Source organism: Eumetopias jubatus, unplaced genomic scaffold (genome assembly GCF_037043125.1).
Source record: "Eumetopias jubatus isolate StellerSeaLion01/CBP00866 unplaced genomic scaffold, mEumJub1_p1.0 scaffold_2, whole genome shotgun sequence".
NCBI lineage: Eukaryota > Metazoa > Chordata > Mammalia > Carnivora > Otariidae > Eumetopias > Eumetopias jubatus.
Genome location: NW_028274808.1, coordinates 32,984,710 through 33,009,449, shown reverse-complemented (window position 1 = coordinate 33,009,449; position 24,740 = coordinate 32,984,710). Strand labels below are relative to the sequence as shown.

Below are 24,740 nucleotides of genomic sequence, written 5' to 3'. Positions count from 1 at the left end.
GACTCATTGCAAAACAAGTTATCTGTGATGCACATTTTGAGCATTATTCAGTAACATGCTAGTTATCATCAGTATCTTTCGCCAGCACTAAGAATGAGGCACATTTAAATCTTGCTCACAGCTTTTCAGCAAGACTATCCATTTATATTCTGGACTTTAATGTCAATGGAACTGTAATTGCCATACTTAGGGGCCTCTGATCAGGCTCCTCCTTTCATTTCCTGTTCTTTTTTAAATGTAGTTGCCAAAGGAAGTGGACTCCAGTACTGTTGAGCAGAAGTTGTGATACACAGGATATTCAGTGTGTGTGTGGATGTCAAGCTGAATGCACACCCTAGACATTCTGTATTCTGTTTGTTTGACACAGTGCTTCTTCTCTGTTGCCTCCCTAGGCCCTTATGACAACAGAGATCTTCAGTCCTTATTGTTTAGGTATAGAAGCATCCTGAAGCAATGATGTCATCTTAGGCAATTAACCTCAAAGAATAACTTGATTGTGCTCCCATTTTTCTTTTCCTATATTTTTCCTTTTTGTAGGTACAATTCACAGGCAATAAATTGTACCCATTTTAAGAGTATAAATTGATGAGTTTCTCATGTATGCTCTCATGTAATCACCACCGTAGTCAAGATACAGAACATTGCCATCACCACAGAATTGCCTGGTGCCCTTTATAGTCAGTTCTTCGATTGCCAATCCAAATGATCACGTTTCACTTTCTGACATGTTGATTAGTGTGCCTTTTGTAAACTTGCAAATAAATCCTACAGTGTGTTTAAAATAAAAAAAGCAAGGAAGGCTTATTACATCAATAACATGTTGCACAATGCCTGGCACACAGTAGGCACTCAAAAACAAAAACCAAATTCTAAATAGATGAAGGAATAGGATTCAAAATTGTTTAAAAAAAAAAAAAAAGCCAGACTCTGAGACGTGGTCTCTTCTCTAGATCATCAGTGCCTGACGGTCAACTCCCAGATCGAATCAGAATAAATATGTGTGTGGACTTTTGAGATAGGGCTGTTTGTAGAACGGATCATATCTTATTCCTTTCAAGTCAGCTTAATTCCCTGTGTTCAGATTGAAACATTATTTCATAATACTCCTAAATACAACCTGAATCCATAGAATCATTAGAGCTTTAAACGATTTCATCTTTCCTTTGACCAGAAATTTCTTCTTTCAAACATACTTCCCTCCTCCACTTAAACATGCAGATTGTCAACAGAGATGGGACACAAACACAGAGGCAGGATCGTGGTAGGTGGTAGTGTGGGTGACAAGTTATAGCTTAAGAAGAAGGAAAGGCATAGTGGGGAATCTTTATGCCTGTGGTCCCCTAAAGAAGTATCTGTTTTCAATTTGTCACTCACCAGTTATCTCTAATTAAAGAAACATACTTTCCCCCAAACTCCACCTGCTACCCTGACAGCCTTTTATTTGATATGACAACAGAACCACCTGTCTGAGTTTCTTGCTTCATACTTTGCATAATAAATGACTTCTACAGCATGGGGACCATCCCATCCTTTTTGAAAAATCATGGCCACGCACCATACAATAATTCAGGACGGATGGCACTAGAACAATTTAATTGCTGTGCCTTGCTTCTTTACACTTTAGCCCCCTAGGGCATATTTTGCATTTATGTTCTGCAAATAACACAGCATATGTTTCAATTCCCCACACTTATTTTTCCTCAAACTCATTCCCAGTGAACAGCTTCAATCTTGTCCAGGGCTTCTTATTAGAAACTTTTAAAATGCCCTTTCACAGAGGAAGTGTTTGGGAATCAGACGCCATCAGAACTTTGCATTTTCAACACAAGTGCTTCTCGAGTCAGAAGGGAGGAAAAAGAAAAATCTGTCTCATGATTCCATCTCACTTTCTTTGATGAACCTTAAACAAACAGCCAATGAATGGGTTGATCTTGGCATGCCTGCCACATGTATGTAAACACACACAAAGATGGGAAGAGAGAGGAGGCGTGTGGGCCAATTTATTCAACCAATAACGACTGGGAGCCTCTGAAGTGCCACACACTGGGTTAGGAAGGAAAGGGAAGACAAAATGCAACCTTCCAGGATTCTGATGAATATATCCTGTTCTTAGGAGGGGTTTGCGGCACTTTCTTTTTCCAGAGCCTACACTTCCAGGTTATAGATCCTTTTTTTTTTTTTTTAATTTTATTTTATTATGTTAGTCACCATACATCACATCATTAGTTTTTGATGTAGTGATCCATGATTCATTGTTTGCGTGTAACACCCAGTGCTCGATTCAATACGTGCCCTCCTTTAATACCCATCACCGGGTGGTTATAGATTCTTACAAGAAGAGTACTTGGTAAGCATGGCTGACTGACTCGTTCCGCGTTGAGTCTTCTGACTGCCAATTATAACCAGGGAGGATTATGTCACATGTTGACATTCATGCATGTTTAAACGAAGATTCTTACCACATTCTAAAACATGGACCAAGGAAAATTTTGAGAGTTGAAAGTTCAGAAAACAAAATCATGAGTGGGCCTGCATTTGAGGGCGATTTTTAAGGAAGCAACTGATGTAGGAGAACAAGACATTTCTCAACTTGAACCAAAGTGCAGTGTCAGGTCACTAAGCTACTGTAGGGTCAGTTAGCTGGAATGGGAGTTTCAGACTAGTCCTATCGCAGATTTCATTTTAGAGGATAAAATGATTGATTTGGAGAGGGTGGAGAGCTGTACCTCAGAGAGAAGGCAGCCGAAGCCCCAGTGGTCCCGATTCAATGCCGTCTGGTGGTTTTGTCACACATAGAGAGATAGTGTACTCTTTCCTCTCAGCAGCCAACCAGCGATGATTCACAGCACTACCTAATTCTCGTTGCTTAGAAATCAGAGGAGAGAATGCCCTCTGTGGCCACTCAGTTAGGTCTTAGATGGCATCTCTGAAGACTAATCCATAGATAGGATGTCATTTTAAAAGTGATTTGGTCTGTACACCTTAAGTAGCCTTGTCAAAACATGAAGAAACTCTCCCTTCTAACCAAAAGGAGGAAAAAATTCTTGAGAACTAATTGTACACACGATATAGCCCTGGACCTGAAGTTTGCATTCAAAAGAGCAACTCCGTGATGAACCTTCTTCATTGCTTGTCATAAAGTAACATTATAGCAAGGTCTATGGACACTGACAGTGTTTATTAGGTCAGTTATGGAGGAAGTTCGACTTCGATGTCCTTCTGCTAAATTATCTACTAGTGTATAAACCATGTTTGGCTATAAAACATGGTATTTCTCATTCCCATCAAGGAATATTTTCAGTGCTTCCTGATCATGTTCTAGGAAATATATTTCAAGGGGGCTTAAACCCTGCGGACCACCCAAACCTTCTGAGAAAATATGGCTGTCAACTCGAACGGGGCATCAAATGGAACAGCTGATCCATGCTGAGGTGAAGATTGAAAAATCTAATCTCAGCATCAGTTCTGGTTTGCTGTGTAAATCGAGGAGGCTTATGGAACCACAGTTTATAGCTCTGACACAAAGATGGTAAACATCTTAAAAATAAATCTTATGGGACATAATTGTCAATATAAATCATTTAAAAGAACGCTCGGAAATACACAAATGCACACGTACCACCCACCTGTATTTGGCATGACTAAGCGTCCTCCTAAGTGGCCAAAGACCCCAGTGGTCCTCAGTTCTGTCCTGGTGGGGAGTGATGACATATTCTGGATGTAGGGTGTTTTATTTCTGGGGTGCATTGTACTAAAGCTGCGGTTGTTTCCATGGGGAAAAGTCCCAGAATGATTCTTGCCGTGGTACTCTGCTCTCTCAGACACGCCCAGGGACACCATGAATGAGCTCTGGACTTTGACTTTGATGTCAGACAAAGGGTTAAAGAGTGAGGACTCTGTCATGAGTTCCTTGTCCAGAGGGTCCTGGAGGCAGATGGGACCGCTGTATGTCCGGCTGACCGTGAGGTCTGGTTGCATGGAGGAATTCAGGAGCAGGGAGTTACCTGGTCAAAGAAAATTGATCTGTCACTCAGAAACGAAAAGGCATCACAGTTACCCCCTTGCCTCTGCCTCTCCTAACTGCAGAACCACCGTGTGCCTGTCAGCTGCCCTTCAGGCCCACCCCTGAGCATCTGTGGCAGCTTTCACAGGCTGGTCAGGAGTGACCAGAGCCCTGGAATCTGGAGCTCTGGCTTTTCCAGCAGATTCTCTGAGTACCGCTGAACCCAAGTCACTCATATTCCAGAGCTCCTTGGATGCCATCTTTCCAAAACAAGTATTTCTGGCACTCAGTCAGGCAATGAACTCAGGTATTACTATTTATGTGATTATTTTAACTGGCAAAGAGAAGCTTAAAGAAAAAAAAAAAGGAAGAAAGATGTTTTGCAATCCAGTTTGGAGGAAAAATAACATCTGTTCATTTTAAATGGTAAGAGGTGACACAGCTAGGTAGGGCTGTTTATAACTAGAGCGGTGTTGATGCCAGTGCATGTTGCATGGAATTCTGGGCAGTTTCCGGAGCTGGGGGAGGAAACACTGTGTCCTCGGAGCAAAAGCGTTGGGGAGCCCACGGATCACTCTGTGTCTGAGGAGTCCGTCTGCTCTAATAGTGCATATGTCACTCTGAGAGGGAAAAGAGGCCCCACGCGGGGAGAGTGAGACTCCCGATTCTATGTGGGCAGCAGCTTAGAATGGCTTCCTTTCCATCTCAAAACAACTGAAAACAAAAATCTTTACAAAAACATGAGAAATTAGACTTTCATCTGTTGGGGCTCACCGATTTTTTCTAGGCCAAATATTAAAAATGAAATGCCGTGCTATTTTCTTGTGATGAAGTAATCTCATTTATTAGTAAATAATGAAATAACCCTCAGTCCCAAATCTCCCACCTGTATCAGTCCGTCACTGTGACTCCTCAAATTGAAACCTAAACCATATTAAACAGTCTTCCTTTAGGGCCTGACAAAATGTTTTAAGTATGCTATTTTTGAAAATGTTGCAATTCTAGGCCATATTGTATTAGCCTCTATTGTTCTTCCAACTCATAATTTGTAGCAATGCCAGCAAGAAATCTATAACCCTGACTTTTCCCACCTCTTGTTCTGATGCTCTAAGAATCCAAAATCATAGAGGAGGAGGTTCAAAATGAGATGAAATGGCTTTGTAGATCTAAAGGCTCCTTGATGATGCATTTTTTTCATGCTTGAGGCTCTGGTGCCAAGACACAATCAAGGAGCTGTGCTTTTTAATGGAGCTGCACTGAATTCTACAGGTCTCAGCCTGGTTCTTGTTTATGGTCTTCCCAGGCAAGTAGCGGTACTTAAGAACCATGTCACATCTGAAAAGAATTTGGAACAGGCCCTTCCACCGAGACCTGAAAAATCGCATCCCTGAGTCTCATGGCTATTTTATCTCAAGCCCTCGCCTTCTGGAGCTTAATTTTTGGCCACTTTTTAAAAGACCCTCCTAGCTTATGTGAAGCCAAGCAGCAAAAAGATTTCCTAGAGTTACACTGAAGTCTAACTTAAGGAGAAAATGTCTGATTATAAAAGTATGTACGTATGACAAGAGTCCACGGTTGAAGAAAGTTGGCTGATTACTTTACAGCTCCCTCTGGAAATCCTTTTAAAACTTCTGCTCAATTCGAAGTATGGCATTCTGTTTAAAAGTCTCATCACCATTCACCTTCCACTCTATTGGCTCAAGAAGGGATGTCTCAAGACAACGGAGGTAAAAATTATATGAAGGTCAATGGGAGGTTTATCATTGCAGTGAATATAGGGTAGAGTAGAATCTTAATAAAAGATTTTTGCTTTAATCACTAGCTTTGGGATATTCTTGGTTAAAAATAAAAACAAAATGGTAAAGTAAGTTTGGGAAGGCTATCTATTCTTTTAGAGATTCACAATACACCATAAGCTCTAAGGAGGCCCACACTAAGGAGATGTGGTTCAGCTTATGCAAGTCAGCACTCTCCAAATGCTGAGGCGAGGGAACCACCCCCTCACCTGCTACCTGCTGCTTCAGGGAACACCCTGGCCTCCTGTGCCAAAGTCAGAGGAACCCACCAGCGGTTAGACTCCTCTTCATTACATTTGTTGAGCACCCTCCTTCTGCCAAGGGCTTATGACCCTTGTTATTCCAAGTCACTTCATCCTCATAAGGACCCTCTGAGGTGGCTAGGAGGATCCCCATTTTATAGCTATAAAAATTGAGACCCAGAGCATAATCAATGAACTAGGTCACATAGCAATTTTGGATTCCATCAATCTGACTTCAAAACCTCTGTCTCTCAAATGACTGTATTTCTTCTATTTTAAAATGTTATGGTCTGAGACCCTGAGATCTTGTACTTGATGGAAAGATTTCCAGTTTCTTATGTAGTATAAAAATCAGTTCTTCATTCGATTTATTTCTAATTAAATCGTACCTACTAAGCTATGTACCCAAGTCAAGGGGATGTGTCCCTTTCTGAGAAGTAGGCTCAGACCTGAAACTCTGGTGCCCAGAAGTAAGCGGCAGGCAGGAAAGCATTTTTGTCTCTGCGAGCCATCTCCCAGTTTCTAGCATGTTTGGGTTCCACTTCAGAACCGTGTCGCTACTCAATCACTGACATGCAGTGAGACTTCTTGTTGTTGAGGGCTACAGGCGCTAGTGATGCACAATAAATAGAAATAAAGATGACAATATTGACAGGAAGGGTCAAGGTGGAAAACTTCACCCTCTGAAGGGAGACAGTTTCATTTTTTTCTAAACCTAAATCCAAGTATAGCTCATCTCCATCTTGCAATCAGAAACAGATTTGGTTCACATAAGAGAATTAAATGACTCTATTTTGAAAATGAGCATTGCTATAGCTTGACATGATCGATTTCCTTCTCTCTCCAACAAAAGATTGCTTTGACCAGGCAACAGGTGAGAGTCATTTAAGCTGGGAGCTTCATTTTTCCCTCCCCCTCTGGCTACCTGACCCATCACAGATTCTCTGAAGTCCTTTTCACCTCCACAAAAGAGAAGTAACACAAATAACTCTACCTAATAAATAGTATAATTCATATGCATCGGAGGTTATGGTAAAGTAGTTGGTGCTCAGGTTTGAATAATCAGTATTTTAGTTAATGAAATATCCTCAGAGCAGGCTTGTTAAAATAGAAAGTTGGATAATCTGAAACAAAATAACTTGCTAAGTTTAGTACTTATCAGGGATGGAAGTGCCCCATTGAGAATGTTGCTAATGGTAAGCTGAGATCCATTCATCCTCCTCGTAGCCAAGGACTGAGGCAGACTAACCCACTAAGCCTGGTTTCCTAACATGTTTAGACAATTAGGCAGCGGCTCCCAGTGCCAAGAGCTACCTTCACACAGGGCCGGAGAGCACTGGGGGTCCTGTGTGAGCGTAGTCTCTATGGTCCTGAGGACGAGGTGTTGGGGAGACCTACGCCGCTGACCTTGACGGACCGTTTTGAAGTTGAAGGTCTGGAAGCCACCTGTCAATGCAGAAGAGTCAATGACGTCCACGCCATAGTCACTCTGGCTCCGTCTATAAAGGGTGACACCAATGACCAGGACTGCAACAGCCACCACGGCAGCGCCCAAGCCCGAGTACAGAGCAATGTCGCTGGCGTTCTCAATGCCTGAAAGACACAAGAGAAATCCTAAATGGCCAACATGGGCACAGAGCCGAAGAGCCACCCTGGGATAACAAATGAAATGCTATTGGATTTTTTGGAGCTACCACTCAGAGAAAATGACAAATGCAGCTAGCCGTAAGTTCTACTTTCATACATAATCATGTTTCTCAAATACCCTGTATAAATCAGAGGGACGCGAGTCAAATATCTTGACTGCATTAAGGTAGCTTACTACGTCATAAAATCTTAAAGAGAATCAATTTTGCAAAGAATGCAGTATTTTTCAAGGAAAAACAGACAACTCCTTAATTAACTTGGTTTAGGAAGTCATATTTACCCTCAAAGTATTTTTTGGCATCTTATTTTTGAGGGGGGACATGAGATCCACATACAATGACAAAACATGGGCAAACTGCTCTGCTTCTATATGATGGGCACATGCATTCACAGAGAGTGGGCTGGGGTGAGAAGCTCATACACAGTCTAGGAGTCGAGAGAGAGAAGACCAGAGCTCACAAATAGGAATTTTTTAGCTTTGGCACAAAGCATTCAGTTTAAGAGAACATTGACAACATCAGGTTAGGGTATTTACAATTATTATGAGAGAGTTTCTGTTGTGAGATATGGAGGTCTTGGTCCTAGGGGCTCCAGTGTCCATGGTCAATGTTTTCTAGCACCATTAAATGCTAGACTTAATATGTTTTTGTGGAGGAGGACTGGTCTCTAAAAGGGCACATGCTGTTTCTCCCATACCTCTCCTACTCCATCCTATTGAATGCATAGGCAAAGCAAAAATAAAAGCGTTAGTTTGAATTGAGAATGTGGGTGTCTCCCCAACCCCCAAGATCGATTGTAGCTGTTTTCCAACTCGTTTGCTAGTTGTCCTTTGGGTGTGGTTCATTCCTGAAGACATTCAACATGGCTACTGCTGTTCAGAATGAGATTTATCCAACCACACAACCCTAAGAGAGGCTTCATCTTGGAAAGTATGTGGAAGTAGAAGGTGGCAAGTGCTAACTATGTAATTCATCTCCCTACAGATTATGGGGCGAGTACACTTAATAGGTCCCAAAGTAATTACTCTGTCACCCTGTATTGGGTTTAGAGGCTAAAATAGAGCTATCATATATTCACCTTGTAATTGCATGGTGCTTACTGTGCATTCACTGCAGCCTATTATGGTACTTATGTTATCAACTGAGTGCTACTAACCACACAGGTAAAAGGAATTTATTTTTGACAAAGTTAGTGGACTATAAAATGAGGAGCTACCAAATTAAAGAGTGAACGAGGAAATCAAGCAGAACTAGTTCAGCAATAGGGGCAGCAAACACATACAAATAATTTGCAAGGGAGTGTAACCATCCAAAAGAATGGTATCTGAAAAGTTAGAGGATTATAAGACACTGTCAGTAACCACAACAGCCCAGGAGGTGTTGAGAAACTGGATGTGACTGGGGTTTTAGTTCCAATGTCATGGCGGTCCCAGTGGGAGAGGGAAAGGGATGGAGGCTTCTGGGTGGTGGTCTGCTCTGACCACCCAGAACCAGGCATGTGGCAACTGGAACCGATCCCAGGGTTCCAGTGTCTGCCTGTGTCACACAGAGAAAGGGAAGGGCAGCTATACTCCTGCTTAGGCTTCCACCCTCCTTCCACTCAGTTAAGCTCCTTGGAGGACATAATTGTACTCAGAGCAGAGAGAGGACACAGAACACAACAGGGGACCAGGAGTAGTGAGAGAATTTTGGCTTGAAACCAATTAGCCTTCCCCCTGCTTGCCACTGGTTCCTCAGGCAGTACTGACTGATGACACTATCAGCTTAAAAGGCGTATCTGGGGAGAACACACCTGCTCAGCATCCGAGCACAGACAGAGAAACAGCCTGGCAGTGTACTGAATGCAGCTGCTGAGTTGGCAAAGTAGAGACAATGACCCCTTTTAGTGCCCCAGGTGCTAAAACAGGCAGGAGCAGAAGCCAGGAGGATGACCAGGGCAAAAGACTTCAGCTGGAAATTGACATCCCTAGACGAGAACATCCCGAGACGAAACTGAGTAGCAGGAACAAGTTGTGTTTTTTCCTCTGTATTCCTATCTTGTCCTTTATGCTACCCAGACAAGCAGAATTCTCCTTCTCAGACACAAACCGTGTTTTTAGGAAAGGACCTATGCCTTCAGATTGAGATTTAAATGTTTGATATGGTTCAATGCGTTTCCCAAGAATATTTGCTGAATCTATTTGACTTAAGTCAAGGGAATGAAATACTGAATTACAGAAGTTAAAAAAATAAGAATGGGGACTTTGGGGGTGGGGGTCGGGGGAGAAGGGACAGAGATCTTATGGAGGGCACCGTGTCCTTATAAAGCTTACCCTTGTATTTGGTGGGACAGTCTAATCTAAAAACCAGAAGTCAGTAGACTCCTACAGGAAGATAAGCAATGTGGTATTTATTTTACAAGAACAATCTGTCTTGGGAATTAAAAACTTCAGAATCTAATAATTTCATTTATTCAACAAACATTTGTTAAGGGCCAACCATGCTGTGGAAATGAGGATGCACGGATGAATTAACATATTCTTGTTTCTCATCCAACAGTAGTGATGAGATTCTGACAGAGGCAGACACAAGTTACTCAAAGCCACATGTGTGTATGGAGAGATGTAATCAGATATCCTTACCCACAGCTCAAACCCTTCCAAAGTTGGGCCACAGTGCTTCTTTCTTCTTTCTCTTCTCTCTACCTGCTTTTACTTCACCTTATTCTTTTTGTCTTTTTTCCTCTGTCTCACTCTTTTCTAATCTGTCCTCCAGGAAAGGAGAGTGGTTTCCCCTATAAGGACCGCTGTGTGCTTACAAACATAATCCATTCGCTTTTCTTGTGTGTTCAGGACTGGCTCCAGAAGAATCTGAGTTTCAGTTCCACATTTTCCACTACAACTTCATGGGACAGGGGAGGAAGCGGGGTGTATGCATGCACGTGCGCACATAGGCACACACTCAACTCTTATCGAAACATTGGAAGCCGCCACTGCTCCTTCCCAGGCGAGTCTTTCCAACCACATGACCACCTGGTGCCAGCACTACCCAGGCGCTGGCCACTTTCTCCATGGCCCATGTCAGTGCTCATGCTCCCCTTTGCTGCATTACCCTACACCCCAAACTCAGCTGTAATTTACCTGCCAGATGGATGCCTGCTAGTGAATGGAAGGTCATTGTAAAATATCGCCCCACCCCACTGGGCATCTAGGTACCACTCATCCGTCAAATGCCAGCTCAGGGTCCACCTCCTCCAAGAAAGTAAGCTTAGCCTGGCTGATCCAGCCAACCCTGCCAACCATGTTCTTCTAAACTCCAACATCACTTCAGGGTTCCAACAACTCATTTTGGATCATCCTTGTTACTGTTTAATTATCTGAATGCCAATGCATTCTCCCTAACTGCTTTAAATACCTCAAAAGCAGTAATATCTCTACAATTTCCCACAGAAAATTTGCAAATCACTGCAACTATTCATTGATTGTTCGCCTGGTCTCCAACTGTGGGAAGAGAAGCATTAAAGAAATCACAGTCTGAGGTTGATTACGGAACTCCTGCCACAGGGACTCCCTTTACATTTAACACATATATATGTTTACACCTGTCTGCTTGCTCACATACACATGTGTTACTGGTCTGTTTGCTCAAAGTGATTTTAAACAGAAGCACTGAGACAATGCTATTCCGTTTTCTGTAGGCACAGGATACTGTTCTCTGACTTTGTTTCACGAATGAAGCTTTAGGTATCAATGTGTTATTTATGTCTTTCCTGTGTCTTCACCCCCATTTTCCTTGATCCAAGAGTCACAAAACCTTTAGGCAAAGCACGGAAGGACCCAACATGTGGTGCAAAAAAATGGTTGCATAGGGGAAGGGAAGGAAAAATAAAGTAAGATGAAAATAGAGAGGGAGGCAAACCATAAGAGACACTTAACTCTAGGAAACAAACTGAGGGTTGCTGGAGGGGTGGTGGGTGGGGGAAGGGATAATTGGGTGATGGGCATTAAGGTGGGCGCTTGACGGAATGAGCACTGAGTGTTATATGCAACTGATGAATCACTAATTCTACCTTTGAAACTAATAAAAAAATTGTGTAAAAATCTACACCTTAGAGAAAACACAACAAAACTGAGAACTAAGAAATCTCTTGTATTCCAAATTAGTCAGGAACTACTGAGGAGTATGTTCATTGCTGGAAGGAGTATGGAATATCTGCAGAGAAAGGCTGCAAAGATTAATAGAGAGCTGGAAATTAGGACCCTGGAGAGGCCATGTTTATGGGTTCATTTGGCCTGGAGAAGGGAGAGCTATAAAGTGACTGGAGGTGATCTTTAATGCACACAGCGTTGTCACAAGAGGAGAAAAGGCCCACAGTAGGCACTCAATGACCCTTCCTTTATGATGACATGAGTAACCAACGCTTCGCCGTCTCTAACAAGGACTGAACAGGAGGACATAGCCTTTTATTATAGCAATTGGGACTCTGGTTAGATATTAAAATGACCTTTTCTACAATGAGGGTTGTTCAAAAAAAAGTGTGGTGTAGTCCTGAGGGAGACTGAAATTTCCTTTCAGAAAGTCTCTGGGGAAAAAAAAAGCAGCATGACTTGACAATTGTCCGCAGGCATTTTATTTATTTATTTTTGGTCAAAGCTGGTGAGAAGGAGTAAGTGGCCTTTCAAAGCCCCTGTGAACTTCCTAGTGCAAGGACGAGGCATCAGCAAGTTCTATGTCTTTAGGAATTGCCATCATACCTAGTCATTTAGAGGAACCAAAGTAGTCCCCAAAGGATGAAATACAAGGGCTGTTTACTAGGTTTGCCTTTCTTCACATGTCTCCCATGTGAAAGACTGATTATTACCACTAATTAATGGGAATTTAACCCAATTCTCATGTTATGAGCTTAACTATATATCAGATTAAAATCTTTTTTATAGAATTAGATAGCTACAAACAAAATTAAGGAGCACAGAAAATGCCTTTCAAAACATAGAATACTCTATCTCCCATTAAATATGGTAGAATGGCCATTGCTGCCATTTCAGGAGAAAAACCAACAACTTGACTATCATATACTAGAAACGGTGAATTACCAAGGAACAAACATCATCAAAATTCACAGATGGAAGACGGAAGAAGCTGTTGCTGGGCTCACTCCCCAAGAAGGGCAGCTCCCGGCCGTCTCAGGACCTGCCCCTGACCCCTTGCACAGCCAGTGCTGTGGATACAGAGTCATGTGCCAGAATATTTAATTAGATGCTGAAATAAGATACAACAGAAGTTTCTGTTAGAATGGTTTATGCTTGCTGTCATTGAGAAGCAACATTTTTTAATAACACGTCAGAAAATAGCTTTAAATGGCCAACTACGGTGAACCACTCCGATTATATTTGCACTGCTTGGAATCTTATAACCCCTTTACCAATCAGCACCTCGGCTTTTCTGATCTCCTGTCAAAAACCTCATTATTGATATTGTGGTGATTGTTGTTTTACGTTTGTAATGAATGACCACAGAGTCAATTCTTAAATGCACTTACTATGTGCCCGGCACCATTCTAGTTCAAGAAGCGCCCTCCTGCTCACCTGCCCTCTTACTAACTGAAGAAATGGAGGCTGTCCCATGTGAGCGCACTCCCCCAAACTCTAAAATTCCTCTGCTCTTTCCCGCACATTTCCTTCCCTTTTCTCTGTTCCCTAAGTAGCTGTTCCTCTTCTGTGTCAGGCCGGCTCTAATTCTGCCCTCTCCTGCCTCCCTTGGGACCTGGACTCATTCATTATTCCTTTTTGGTCTTGCATCTTCAAACTTTTCCTCTGCACCTGAGCCTTGCCCTCTGCCTGCACACACAGTCTAGTCTTCTTAGATCACCTCTCCCCAAATCTTTCCCCCAACTTCCCCTCAGATAAACTTCTCAACAATGCGGTCTTCTCTACATACATAGATTCTTAGCTGTTTGTTTAAAAGAACTTAGAGCATTTTTGTTTAACATTCAACATTTCTTAATATATGTTTTCTTAATACATGATTTCCCCAACCAGTTAACTGCTGTCCCTGCTAAGGGAATAAATAAAATACCCGTATAAGGGGAGAAAATGTTTAGGAAGTATAAAAACGGACAGTATGCAAGGAGAAAATGCATCTTCCAACTACTCCAGAAATAGTCTTGATAGTATCTTTGAGAACTTTCGGGGGAAGAAATGTGAATGTCCTTCATTTATCCTTTTTTACCCTAAAGGCTCTACATTATATTTCCTTTCCTGTACTTTGCTTTTTGTTGTTCCACATACAGTATCTTGCAGGTCTTTCCTATCAGAACCTGTAGATGCACTTCATTTCTTTTTACATTTGCCTAGCCTGTTGCCAGGCAGTCTGATTATTAGTCCAGTATTTCAATATTCGATTGTTCTCTTACCCTTTAAGGTCTTTCTGCCAAATCACTGTTCCTTTTTGAAGGTTGTTTACTACCACTGCCTCAACAGGAATGTTCTCTGTCTTACTCTTTCCCACTGCTCTGTAGCGGCAGACAAGCCAAGCCAATCCTCCTTCTAGAGAGATAAAAAAAATGTTCCTTAAACTCGATTCCTCTACTTTCTTCTTTCTTACTTAGTAACCACCCTTCATTCTCAAAGTTCTATAAACAGACTTTAAAGTTCCCTTCTCAGCCCCTTTCCTTTCTCCATGCCAATCCAATTGGATAATCATCACAAACAGTGCTATTTCCTTGATGTCTAACACTCTCCACTGGAGATCTCCTGCCTCATCTCCTGTCTGCAGACCTCATCCCATATCTCCTTCCTGCTCGATGGACAAAACCACTTGCATGTTGTGCTAACATCTCAAATCTGTCATCTGACTTCTAGATTCATCATTCTCACCTCCTCAAATATTTTCTTCTCTTGAATTCCCTTTTTCAGGTAATGTGACACCATGAGTGAGAATGAAGAGTCATCTTTCATTCCGTCCCCATTGAGTCCTTCTCCAAACCACTCACATGCCTTACTCGTTACATCTCCAGTGCCTCTTGCATCTCAATTTCAACAGGAGACACCCCACTTGACACCCATGGTGTTCAGTCTCATCGTACCTTGTACACGGTCTTGGTCACCCAGAGACATTTTACATGTGGATTCGTCTTCCCAAACACAGTCCTGGTACTGCCACTCCAACACCTTTCAACGACTCTCTAATATGAATTGAGTCCACTCCAACAGGGACTTACATTATGGCTCAAGACACTTTATGCTCTGCACCATCCCATTTTTCAAAAGCTTTCACCCACTTCTCATTCATGTGGACCCTACTCTCTGGCCAAGTCTGATTACTCATTTTTTCAAGTAGACCTTATACTCCAGGAGACATTTTTTTTTTTTTTTTTTGGTTCAGATTTTTTGCTCCTACTGAAGGGCTCTTCCCTCCAATATCTGTTTCAATTTTAGCCATTCTTCCAAGATTGCCAGTAAACGTAATCTATTTTATAAAATATTTCTTGGTAGTGCACATTCATGTATGTTATGGTCCTCCTTTTAAGCAAAGCTGCCGGATTTAGCAAATAAAAATATGACACAGTTAAACTTGAATTTTAGATCAACAATGAATAATTTTAGTGTATTTTCCATGCAATATCTGGAATAATGCTTATGCTAAAAACTTATGTATCTGAAATTCAAATTTAACGAGGGGTCCTCTCTTTTATCTCGTAACTACCTTTGGCTGCAAAAGAACTGTGCTTTTTCCCCCCATCAGATATGAAGACCAAGTTAGAGTAGCGATAGAGTCAAAAAAGAATAGGATTTAAACTCCAGCCCTTGAGAAAAATGACTTCAATTTATTTAATTTCCTATCCTAAAGACTGAAGGCACAAACTCTATAAACTTTGAAACTACTGACAAGTGGAGAGATAGGGCCTATGAATTCATATTCTAACAAGTTATCTGGGTTATTCTCTTGTTGAAGAACATATTGGTCTATCAACTACTCCTCTGTGCTTAGTTGTGAGTTATATAATGAACAAACTCCCATCACATTCATTAAGGGCAGAGTCAACAATATCATTGAAAACAGTAGTAAGAAAAGGCACAGACTTATTATAGGATAAAAATTGGATAATAAGGATACTGGAAGTGGTAAGAAAATTACAAATGTTGCCTATAAAGACATATTGGATTGATTCACAGTAGGGATGATCCTGAATGACAAAGCAAGTCATGCAATTTGCAGAAAGTGCAGTGTTTATGTAATCGAAAATAATCAGCAGGAGGTGAAGAAAAATGATGGGCAAAATAAAAAAAAAAAAAAGTGTTTTAAAGCATGGCTAGAAGATCAGCATTGAGGCCAGTAGCCTACTGTTAGCTTAGAAGAGCCTAAAAGTCTGTTGAGAATGTGAAGGTAGGTCCCAAAGTCCCAGACAGTTCTATGGGCTCAAGGCACTATTCAAGTTTTCATAGCCTAAAAGAATGTCCGAATGTAGTGTGGGTCCCATATCTTCTGAGGCATTCCTCAACCCTATGAAGATCACAGAGGATGGTGATTCCCAGGCCTCATATGATTCCAGTATGGATGAAGGCAGTGTGTTTTTGGAAAAGATATAGAATGGGATGGGTGTTAGTGAGAAGAGTACACCTTGTTTTTAGACTTTAAGGACACATTTGGACCATTCTTTGATGGAAATGATTCTGGAAAGCGTTCATTTTGGGCTTTAACTTTGTATCTGGTAGAGAATAAATGATTATTCAAGATTGTTCCTTCCCCTTTTCTCAAGTCATTTATCATCTTCTATGTTGTAAATTGTGGGGAAGAAACATTTCTTATTTTTTCCCTCACATTTCACTGGGACAAGACTATATAGAACAACTGTATAATAAATAGCTACTACATAAATGAGTAAAAATATTTAGAAGCACTTATTTTCACCTTAACAACAAAAGGCCCCATGAAGAGTTAACAGGAGGATGTAAGGCATTAACTCAAGTGTTTTTTGAACATCGAGTACATACTAGGCCAGCGGTAATGGTTACAGGTGTTAAGAGTAAATAAGAGTTAATCCCTGCCTATAGGTAGATAGGATAATGTCTGAGAAGAGGAATCCAGACCAGCATCAGAACAATGAAAATACACTATAGAATTAAGGAGATAGTTTGATACTGGCTAAAATACAGGAGTAACTAATGTAGGCTTGGTGGGTGAAGGTCTTGCAGAGGATCTGAAGGAAGGAATGAGCTTAACAAGTTAAGGCTTAAGTGGTGGGAACGGGTTTTTGGGCAGAAGTAACAGAATGTACATGAGAAAATGGGCAGAGGGTATTCAGAAAACCCAGAAGCTTTATCTGGCTGAAGAATATAGGAAGTGGCAAGCACGTAGGAAGGAACTTACCTAATGATTAGGCTGATTAAGAAAAGGAAGCTGAGACCAGATCATATACCTGTTCAGTACCTCGGACTAGATCTTAGAACTAATGGCGAGCAATTGAAGAGCTTTAAACACGGAGGTGGTACGACCAGAATTTATGTTTCAGAAAGGTCAGAAAAATTGATGAAGGGCAAAACTGGATCCAGGGAGGCCACTGTAGCAATCCTGGTTGGGAATGAAGATGGACTGAACTTTTTAAACTTTTCTTCTGGGACAGCATGTTCTTTTCTTTTGGTTTTTCTCTTACTCTGCCTGCTATTACTTTTCTGTCTTCTCTGCAGTGACTTTTGACCTCTTCTACATCTAAATGTTGATGCCCTGTAGGGCTCAGCCCTCCACTTTCTTCTCTGTCTCCAAGCACACTCATTAGCCCGGGATCTCTTTCAACCTAATGGCTTTAAATATCATCTGGACACTGACAAGCCCCAGATTTATGTCACCAGCCAAGACTCTCCTCTGACCTCGAGACTCATATATTCAACTGCCTGCTCAACCTCTCTACTTAGATGTTTAAGAGGTATCTCAAAGTTAGCACTAGTAACACTGAACTCTTGATTCTCCCTCTGGATTTGCTAGACCACATTTTCTCCATTATCAGTAATGGCAACTCCATCTTTTAGCTGCATGGCCAAACTTTTGAAATCATGCCTGACACCTTTCTTTATCTCACACTTGATACCCAACCCATCAGCAAATCCTCTCTGCCTTCCAAAGATACCCAAATATGACCCATTTTTACAATTTCTAATGTTGTCTATCCATGCCAAGTCACAGTCATCTTGAACCTTGGTACTGTAAGAGCCTCCATACTGGAACAGCCTAGATTACTGTAACAGATTATTGTTACAATAGATCACTGTAACAGGTCTTGCTTCCGCTTTGATCCCCTATATGTGGACACTCAATCCAGCAGGTAGAGTTTATCCTTGAAAATATTAGGTCATGTCACTATGATTAACGCTCAATGGCTTCCCTTTGGTCAAAGTCATAGCAATGATACATCTGGCAGTTTCCCCTCTCATCCCACCTTCTCTGATCTTAGCTATCAGGACTCTTCCCTTTGCCACTCTGCTCCAGGTATCCTGGCCTCCTTGCTCTTCCACAGACACTCCAAGCAAGTCCCCACTTCACCACCTTTTCATCTGGTATTCTGTCTGTCTGGAACACTCTCTTCCAGACATCCAGAATGTTTGTTTTTCAGGTCTCTTCTTAAATGTAATTTTAATACAGAGACCTGCTCTGAACACCTTATACAAAAAAAGCAACTACTCCCTTCGACCCCACTTGAGCCCCTTACCCTGCTTTATTTCTCTTCATGACACTCACCATCAACACTATAGGTTTTCCGGTTTGCATCCATCCATCTCCACTCACTAAAACAGTAAGCTTTGTGGAAGCAGAAACTGCACCTGTTCAGCCCAGTGCTGCTTCCCCACCACCCCTGCCTAGCATGTGGTAAGCACTCGGTAGACAGCTGTTGAGTGAATGGAGGGATGGATATGGGTAGAGTGAAAATGGAGAGATGTTGATGAACTCGAGATCTGTTCGGGTGGTAGAATAATCAGACTGTAATGATCTATTGAGTAACGAGCAGAGCAGGAGACAAGAGAGGAAAAAGAGGGGTCTCAGAGACTGCCCAAGATCCACCCCTGGACAAGTGAGTTGATGGTGTGGTTTTGACTGAACTAGAGAAGATGGGATGCAGGACTGAAGAATAGGGGCAGAGAAGGAGAAACTGACTTTTGGAAAAGTTGAGATGGAGGTCCTGGAGGTGGCCGACTCTGGACATGCTAATGGGATTTGTGCTGAGCAGGCATTGCTGCTAGGTGCAAAACAACTATGTGGAAAGGAGATGAAGAGAAGGCCGTGTGTGTGTGTGTGTGTGTGTGTGTGTGTGTGTGTGTGTGTGCGTGGTTCTGGGTTATTTTTTAGGGGAAAGCGAAATCCTTCTCATTGCTAAGGTGAACGTGCTGAGCGAGCCACTCCTCAGGAACCCATGGCCTTTCAGAAAGCCATGGCCCCAAGCCTCCATGGAGCCCCATTGTCTGAAGGCAGCCTTTTTTCTGTCTGACTCTGGGGGTGCGTGTTTGCCATTCAGAACCTACTATATTTTACTGCACCTCCTGACATTGTTACACAACATTTATTGAAAGCACATTTGATGGTAATGAAGTTTCTATTAACTATGATTAAATCTCATAAAGCACCTGAAGATAATTTAAGATGTGCAGAGGCAGAAAATGAAACATTCGGTTTAGTACATTAGGAAATGTAATTGATTAAATTATCTCATTTACAATAAGTGCTTTCATGAGCTATGCGGAGCACATATTTTCCCCAGTTTGTCATTATGATTTGCCAACAGATATCTTAAGACCTCACTTTCTCTTTACACCTCCTTGCAACTCAAAGCCGGCTCTTTGGCCCGCCTGCTCACAGAGCACTGCTAGTGAGCTCTGAGTAATGTCTTCTATCTACCAGGCCTTGCGGAGGATCATGTGTACAGCTATATATGGGAACAGGTTGTTTCTCAATTATCTTCATAATTGACTTTGATTTTGCATCAGTGATGATTCATGTCGTCTTAAACTAAGCCCCTCTTTCACTAAACAACCATAGCTTGAAATTGTAAAATGCACTCCTAACCATGCAGCTTACAGAACCCCAACTGGATTCCTCTGGGAGCCTTTTGCAATCACATTGATTCTGTTAAGGTTTTATTTTTAGGAAATCACAAATTAAAACAGTTTAAGCGATTCCGTTGCAGTATCCAGCAATTAAGCATGGTGTTCACGAGCGAGAACCCCAAGCAAAAACTAATTCAGGAGTCCCTGAGGACTAGAAATAGCTACTGTGGGGTTTATGGCTGGAAGTACAGATGTAACCAAATTAGAATGGCACAGGACTCACAAACTAAGCATGAAATTAATTTTTAAAAAACACAGTCCTAAGTAACTCTCACGGTGGCCACCACATGGATACCCATGATCTTGAGGGTGTTCCACATGACCCCCGGTGGGGGGCATGGCTACGTCACCAGGAGGCAGCTGGGAGTCCAGCTGTCACCCTGAGCTCTTGACACAGGCTCAAGCCAAATATTCACTGAGCCGATTTTCTTCCTCCCTCCCTCAGCATACACGTACCCACACATACACAACCAGGTTCCCCCAACTTCAACCTTCCTGAGTTCAAAATCAAGCCAGCAGGATGTCAGGGGACTACTCCTTAAGTACCAATCATTGACAGGCCTCGGACCTCAGGGGTAAGGAAGTTTGTTTTTGTTGTTCTGCCAAGTTCTCCCACGCTGCAGGCAATGGCCCCGTTATCTCTCAAGTCCGCCTGGAGCAACAACGCAGTATGAACCTAACAGCTTTCCTGGCTCTTTCTCTCAGGTTTCCTGACCCCTGTCCCAAGGTAGCTATTTCTGTCTCTCCTCACAGGGTCTTAATTCCTTCAAAGAAGTTAGCTCATAAAAGCTATTAGCTCTCCCAAGCTATTTGAATTTTAATACCCTAGGATTTAAAAGATCAAAAGTCATTCACTTTATGTTAAAGTGGGAGATACTGGCCAGGGACATCTTCTACAAGCTTATAAACCAAACTAGGCAGCTCGCTACTTTCCTGTTGCTAAGATCTGTGTTGCTGATGCCCTTCTATCTCAACGTTTCCCTGGAATACCTGACATACTCCTGAATGCTTCAGGATCATTTGAGGAACATATGAACACATAGATTCCCAGGAGGACCCTCCCCCTCCCTTGTTCTGATTCATTTGTTCTATTCTGAGGTGGGGTGTATTTTACAAGTTTCCACCACACCCCAAGATTCTGATGCACATGGTTGCTGATCCACTTTTTGAGAAATACTTTTCTAAGACAGTCACTCTCAGCCCAAGCTGCACATTGGAATCTGAGGATCTTTTAATAAATAGGCATTCCTACCCTTCTATGTGGAATCTAAAAATGAAAACAAATGAGCAAACAAAACGGAAACAGATTCATAAATACAGAGGACAAGGGGGTGGTTGCCAGAGGGGTGGGGGGATGGTGAAATAGGTGAAGTGGATTAAGAGGTACAAACTTCCAGTTATGAAACAAGTCCCAGGATATAAAGTACAGCATAAGGGAATATAGTCAATAATATTGTAATAACTATGTATGGTGACAGACGGTAACTGACATCACAGCAGTCATTTCCTAATGTACACAAAAGTCGAATCATGGTGCATATAATATTGTCTATCAACTACAAGGAAAAAAATCATATATACTGAAATATGCATTAAAATTTTCAAATCCTAAACAAACAAAAAACAGGGATTCTAATCCACCCCAATTTTGATCCCATTGATCCGAGGATACAGCCTGAGAACTAGGGTTTTGAAAAGACCTCCAGGTGGTTCTAAAGTTCAGCCAAGGCTGAAAACCGTAGGGTCAAATGGCAAGCTGCCAACCATTCACGCTGCACGGCTTTTCCCAAAACTGTTGGCTGTGTACGGTGGACATAATACAAAAGCCTCCCCCGGAGGCCAACCTGTGGATGGAGAGCTCAAGCCAGCACTGACACCAAACTTTTCAGTTCCTGATGATGTCACTGGGGAATACTGGTTTCTGATCTACCCAGTTGCCATGGAGTTCACGGTTTGCATCTCAGGTGCCCCTCCTCCTCCTCCTCCTAGGTGGAGAGGCTTGTAGTCAGGCTCTTGACCAAGGCTGCTCTCTTGAAAGCTTGTACTGACAAATATTTATTAATTTTAATGCTATAAATCTCCTTGGCAATAAGAATCCTAGATGACATTTGCAGAGAAATGGACTCATAGGCAGGCAGCATCAAGACGAGAGATTTACTTTTACTTTGAGGGAGGGAAGGGGTGTGCATATTTCCTTTCGATTCCAACCTCTGATATGTGACTCCAAACTCGATGAGGAGAAGCCCTGAAAGCCCTGGGTCTTTCGCACAAACTTCAATTCTGTTTGGCTCCTAAACAAATACAACAGTAAGGCAGCAAATATGAGAATAAATTATATTCACAAGAGGAAAAATAACTTACTTTGGGGTTTTATTTCATGAAGAGGTTTTTTATCTAAAAGAAAGAAAGAGAAAAAGAAAGTTTCATTTAATAAATTTACACGGAGCAGATAGATTTCCTATATCACTGTATGTCCACCTCCATAAATGAAACATTTTCTCTATTTTTGCAGACGATATGGATTATGTTGTCCGTATTTTTCCTGTTCATTCTAATTTTGTGTTTTTTTCTTGTGCAATGTTTTCCTGGGATGATTGCTTCATTCCTTTTATTTATTATTTTATTTTTTCTTTTCCCTCAGGCTTACTGGAGTTTCTCTCTGTTACATTTGCTAGATAGATTCTTATCAGCATGATGAGAGCGGTGAGCTCGCAGCGAGTCCCTAGTTCCTATACAGTCAGAAGACTGCTCAGGTAAAGGATGCTATTTCACTGTATGTGATGATGGAAAAAATGAGCTGGTGAATACCTATTTAAAGGGATCCTACATTGGTTTAGTGGTTATTACAGCCTGGATGAAAAAGTTCCAGGCTATGCCGTTTGCTCATCCTTGTTGAGGATGGGTGCAGTATTGGGAGCTTGTTGGAGGTTTGTTTGTTTCCTATCCCTCTGATCTGTTTCACCATGTACCATCTCTCTGAATGGCACAGTTTGTTTCATATCGCTCTGAAATCTGACAATGTGTACCATCTCTCTGTAATCGGGGTACTGGGCAGTTCAGCAGGCAGGTGAAGTGGACAGAGAAAACCCATTCAGGGATCAGGCTCAGGTGTAGACCTTTTTATCATTTCTCCCCACTGCCCTCCAGCCACCCTGTCCTGCCCTGTCTGCCATCACTACAGAACCTTGTAAATCACTTTGAGACTTGGTGCCCATGGCTAACTTTGTCTTAGATTACAGGCCGTCTACTTCCCAGTCCCCATTCTCCGGCTGTCCCGGGCCAACACAACTCCACCACGACACAGAAACCTGAGAAAAGGGTGCTTTAGTCACGGCATCAAGATTCCAGAAGATTTGCATGGCGTGACCTCCCTCTTCTCAGTGCCCTTCTGAGGACTTCGACGGAACATGGTCAGACTGTAAGCTCTGAGGCTGTTGCTCATTATTCACAGAATCACAGGATGGTAGGGGGACCTTGAAAGGTCACCTTACACAGTCCCTTTCCTCCACTTGCCTGAAGGCGAGACGAGCGGGGTGAGACACTGTCATTTTGGATTACGTTTTTAACGGCATCAAATCTCGCCCAGTGCATATTGGAGAACTTCATAAACATTATCTGACTGCCACATAACCCCTCCCAGGCAGAGAGACACAGCTATATTCTGAATCCTTCACCAGATATGTGTTACCCTAACCCACTCTTGCCCTTAATACTGATTCTGACAGAAAACCCTTGCGGTGTGCTTCACTGAAGGCAGCTCTCGTGTGTTCTGCCATCTGATTTGTTATGGAAGTAGCTTTTAAAAGTTGTAAGTCACAGTCTTGCAAAGGGACCACCATTTTGTCTTTTTCTCATCACAGGGAGAAAGGTTAACTGGCAAGGGGTAATTCCTGACCAATCTCTCTTTAAAATGGAAAATCTTCATAAAAGATAATGATTTGCTCAAGCAGATAGGATCATATTCAGATTTTTATACCATCAGGTTTCTTAAAACAGACAACACTTACATCCCCCTTCCCGCCCGAATCGAGGGCAGCTAGTTTGCCTGAGAGCAGGTGCCACCTCCCAAAGTCCAGATGCTAATGCACTCAAGAATTAGAATCCAACGACTTTGGTGGTTTTAACCTGACTTCAGTTGTTGCTTATTGCCTGCTATCAGAAAGAATTTGGCATGGGCGCAGGATGCTGGCAGGCCAGGCCAAGACGTCTGGAAGTGATGCATTGCTAACGCTGCACACAGAGACAGGCAGAACATCTGTTTAGGACTCTAGCTGAGCTTAACAGCATTTTCTTCCTCCCAAACCACAGGAACGAAGATTATGCTGGGGAGCAAAATGAAACTCCATTAAAAACAGGTGAGATATAGAACCACTCCTCAGAAAATAAGTCAAATACAGTCAGGCTGTTAAAACACTGAGGTGATCGGGTGCAGCTCTACAGGAAGAAAGAGTGAATGGGGCAGAAAAGCCAGGGCTTAACTGGTCATGAGACAAAGTCGGGCCACAAGGGCACACAGGGCAGAAGAGTGGGGCATTTCCCTCTCTGACCCAGCTCTGGGGTCATCGTGACTTGCAGTGGCGTTGTGGAAATTGTGCAGACTCTCGCGGTTAGAATAGGCTTTCCATTGTGAATGGTCTTCATTCTATCTGTGTGACCTCAGTGTTCTCCACAGTAAAATGGAAATAGTAACGTCCTTGAGCGTCGGTGCTGAAATTAAACATGATAAATATAAAGCCAATAGCCCAGGGCTGGCACGTGTTCGGTATTGATAAATGGTAGCTGATACGTAACTCAACATGTTATGAATTAAGATCATCATTAAGATCATCTCAGGCCATGGCCTGAGACAAGTCACAACTCCAAATCAGAAATTGTAGTGGATTTCAGGGATTCCTGAAGGGAGTTAAGAAACTTGTGTCCAGTCTTAGCTTCTGCTTTAGGAAACTGAGCACAAGTCAAAACTTCAGTTTCCTCATTGGAAA

At 42.2% G+C, this 24,740-nt stretch overlaps 1 protein-coding gene across 9 annotated transcripts in view; it reads right to left on the bottom strand.

The window, feature by feature from the left end:
* UNC5D (unc-5 netrin receptor D) overlaps window positions 1-24,740 on the bottom strand; it is a 531,172-nt gene that overhangs the window by 57,168 nt on the left and 449,264 nt on the right. For 2 of the 9 annotated variants that reach the window (XM_028089446.1, XM_088021401.1), the window contains 3 exons: window positions 22,120-22,152; window positions 7,449-7,634; window positions 3,627-4,004 (listed from right to left, as the gene is read on the bottom strand). In XM_028089446.1, coding sequence (XP_027945247.1) covers window positions 3,627-4,004; window positions 7,449-7,634; window positions 22,120-22,152 — 597 coding nt within the window. Of the gene's footprint in view, window positions 1-3,626; window positions 4,005-7,448; window positions 7,635-8,384; window positions 8,400-22,119; window positions 22,153-24,740 lie in introns of all 9 variants that reach the window. The other 7 variants (XM_088021399.1, XM_088021403.1, XM_088021398.1 and 4 more) reach the window with 4 other exon arrangements.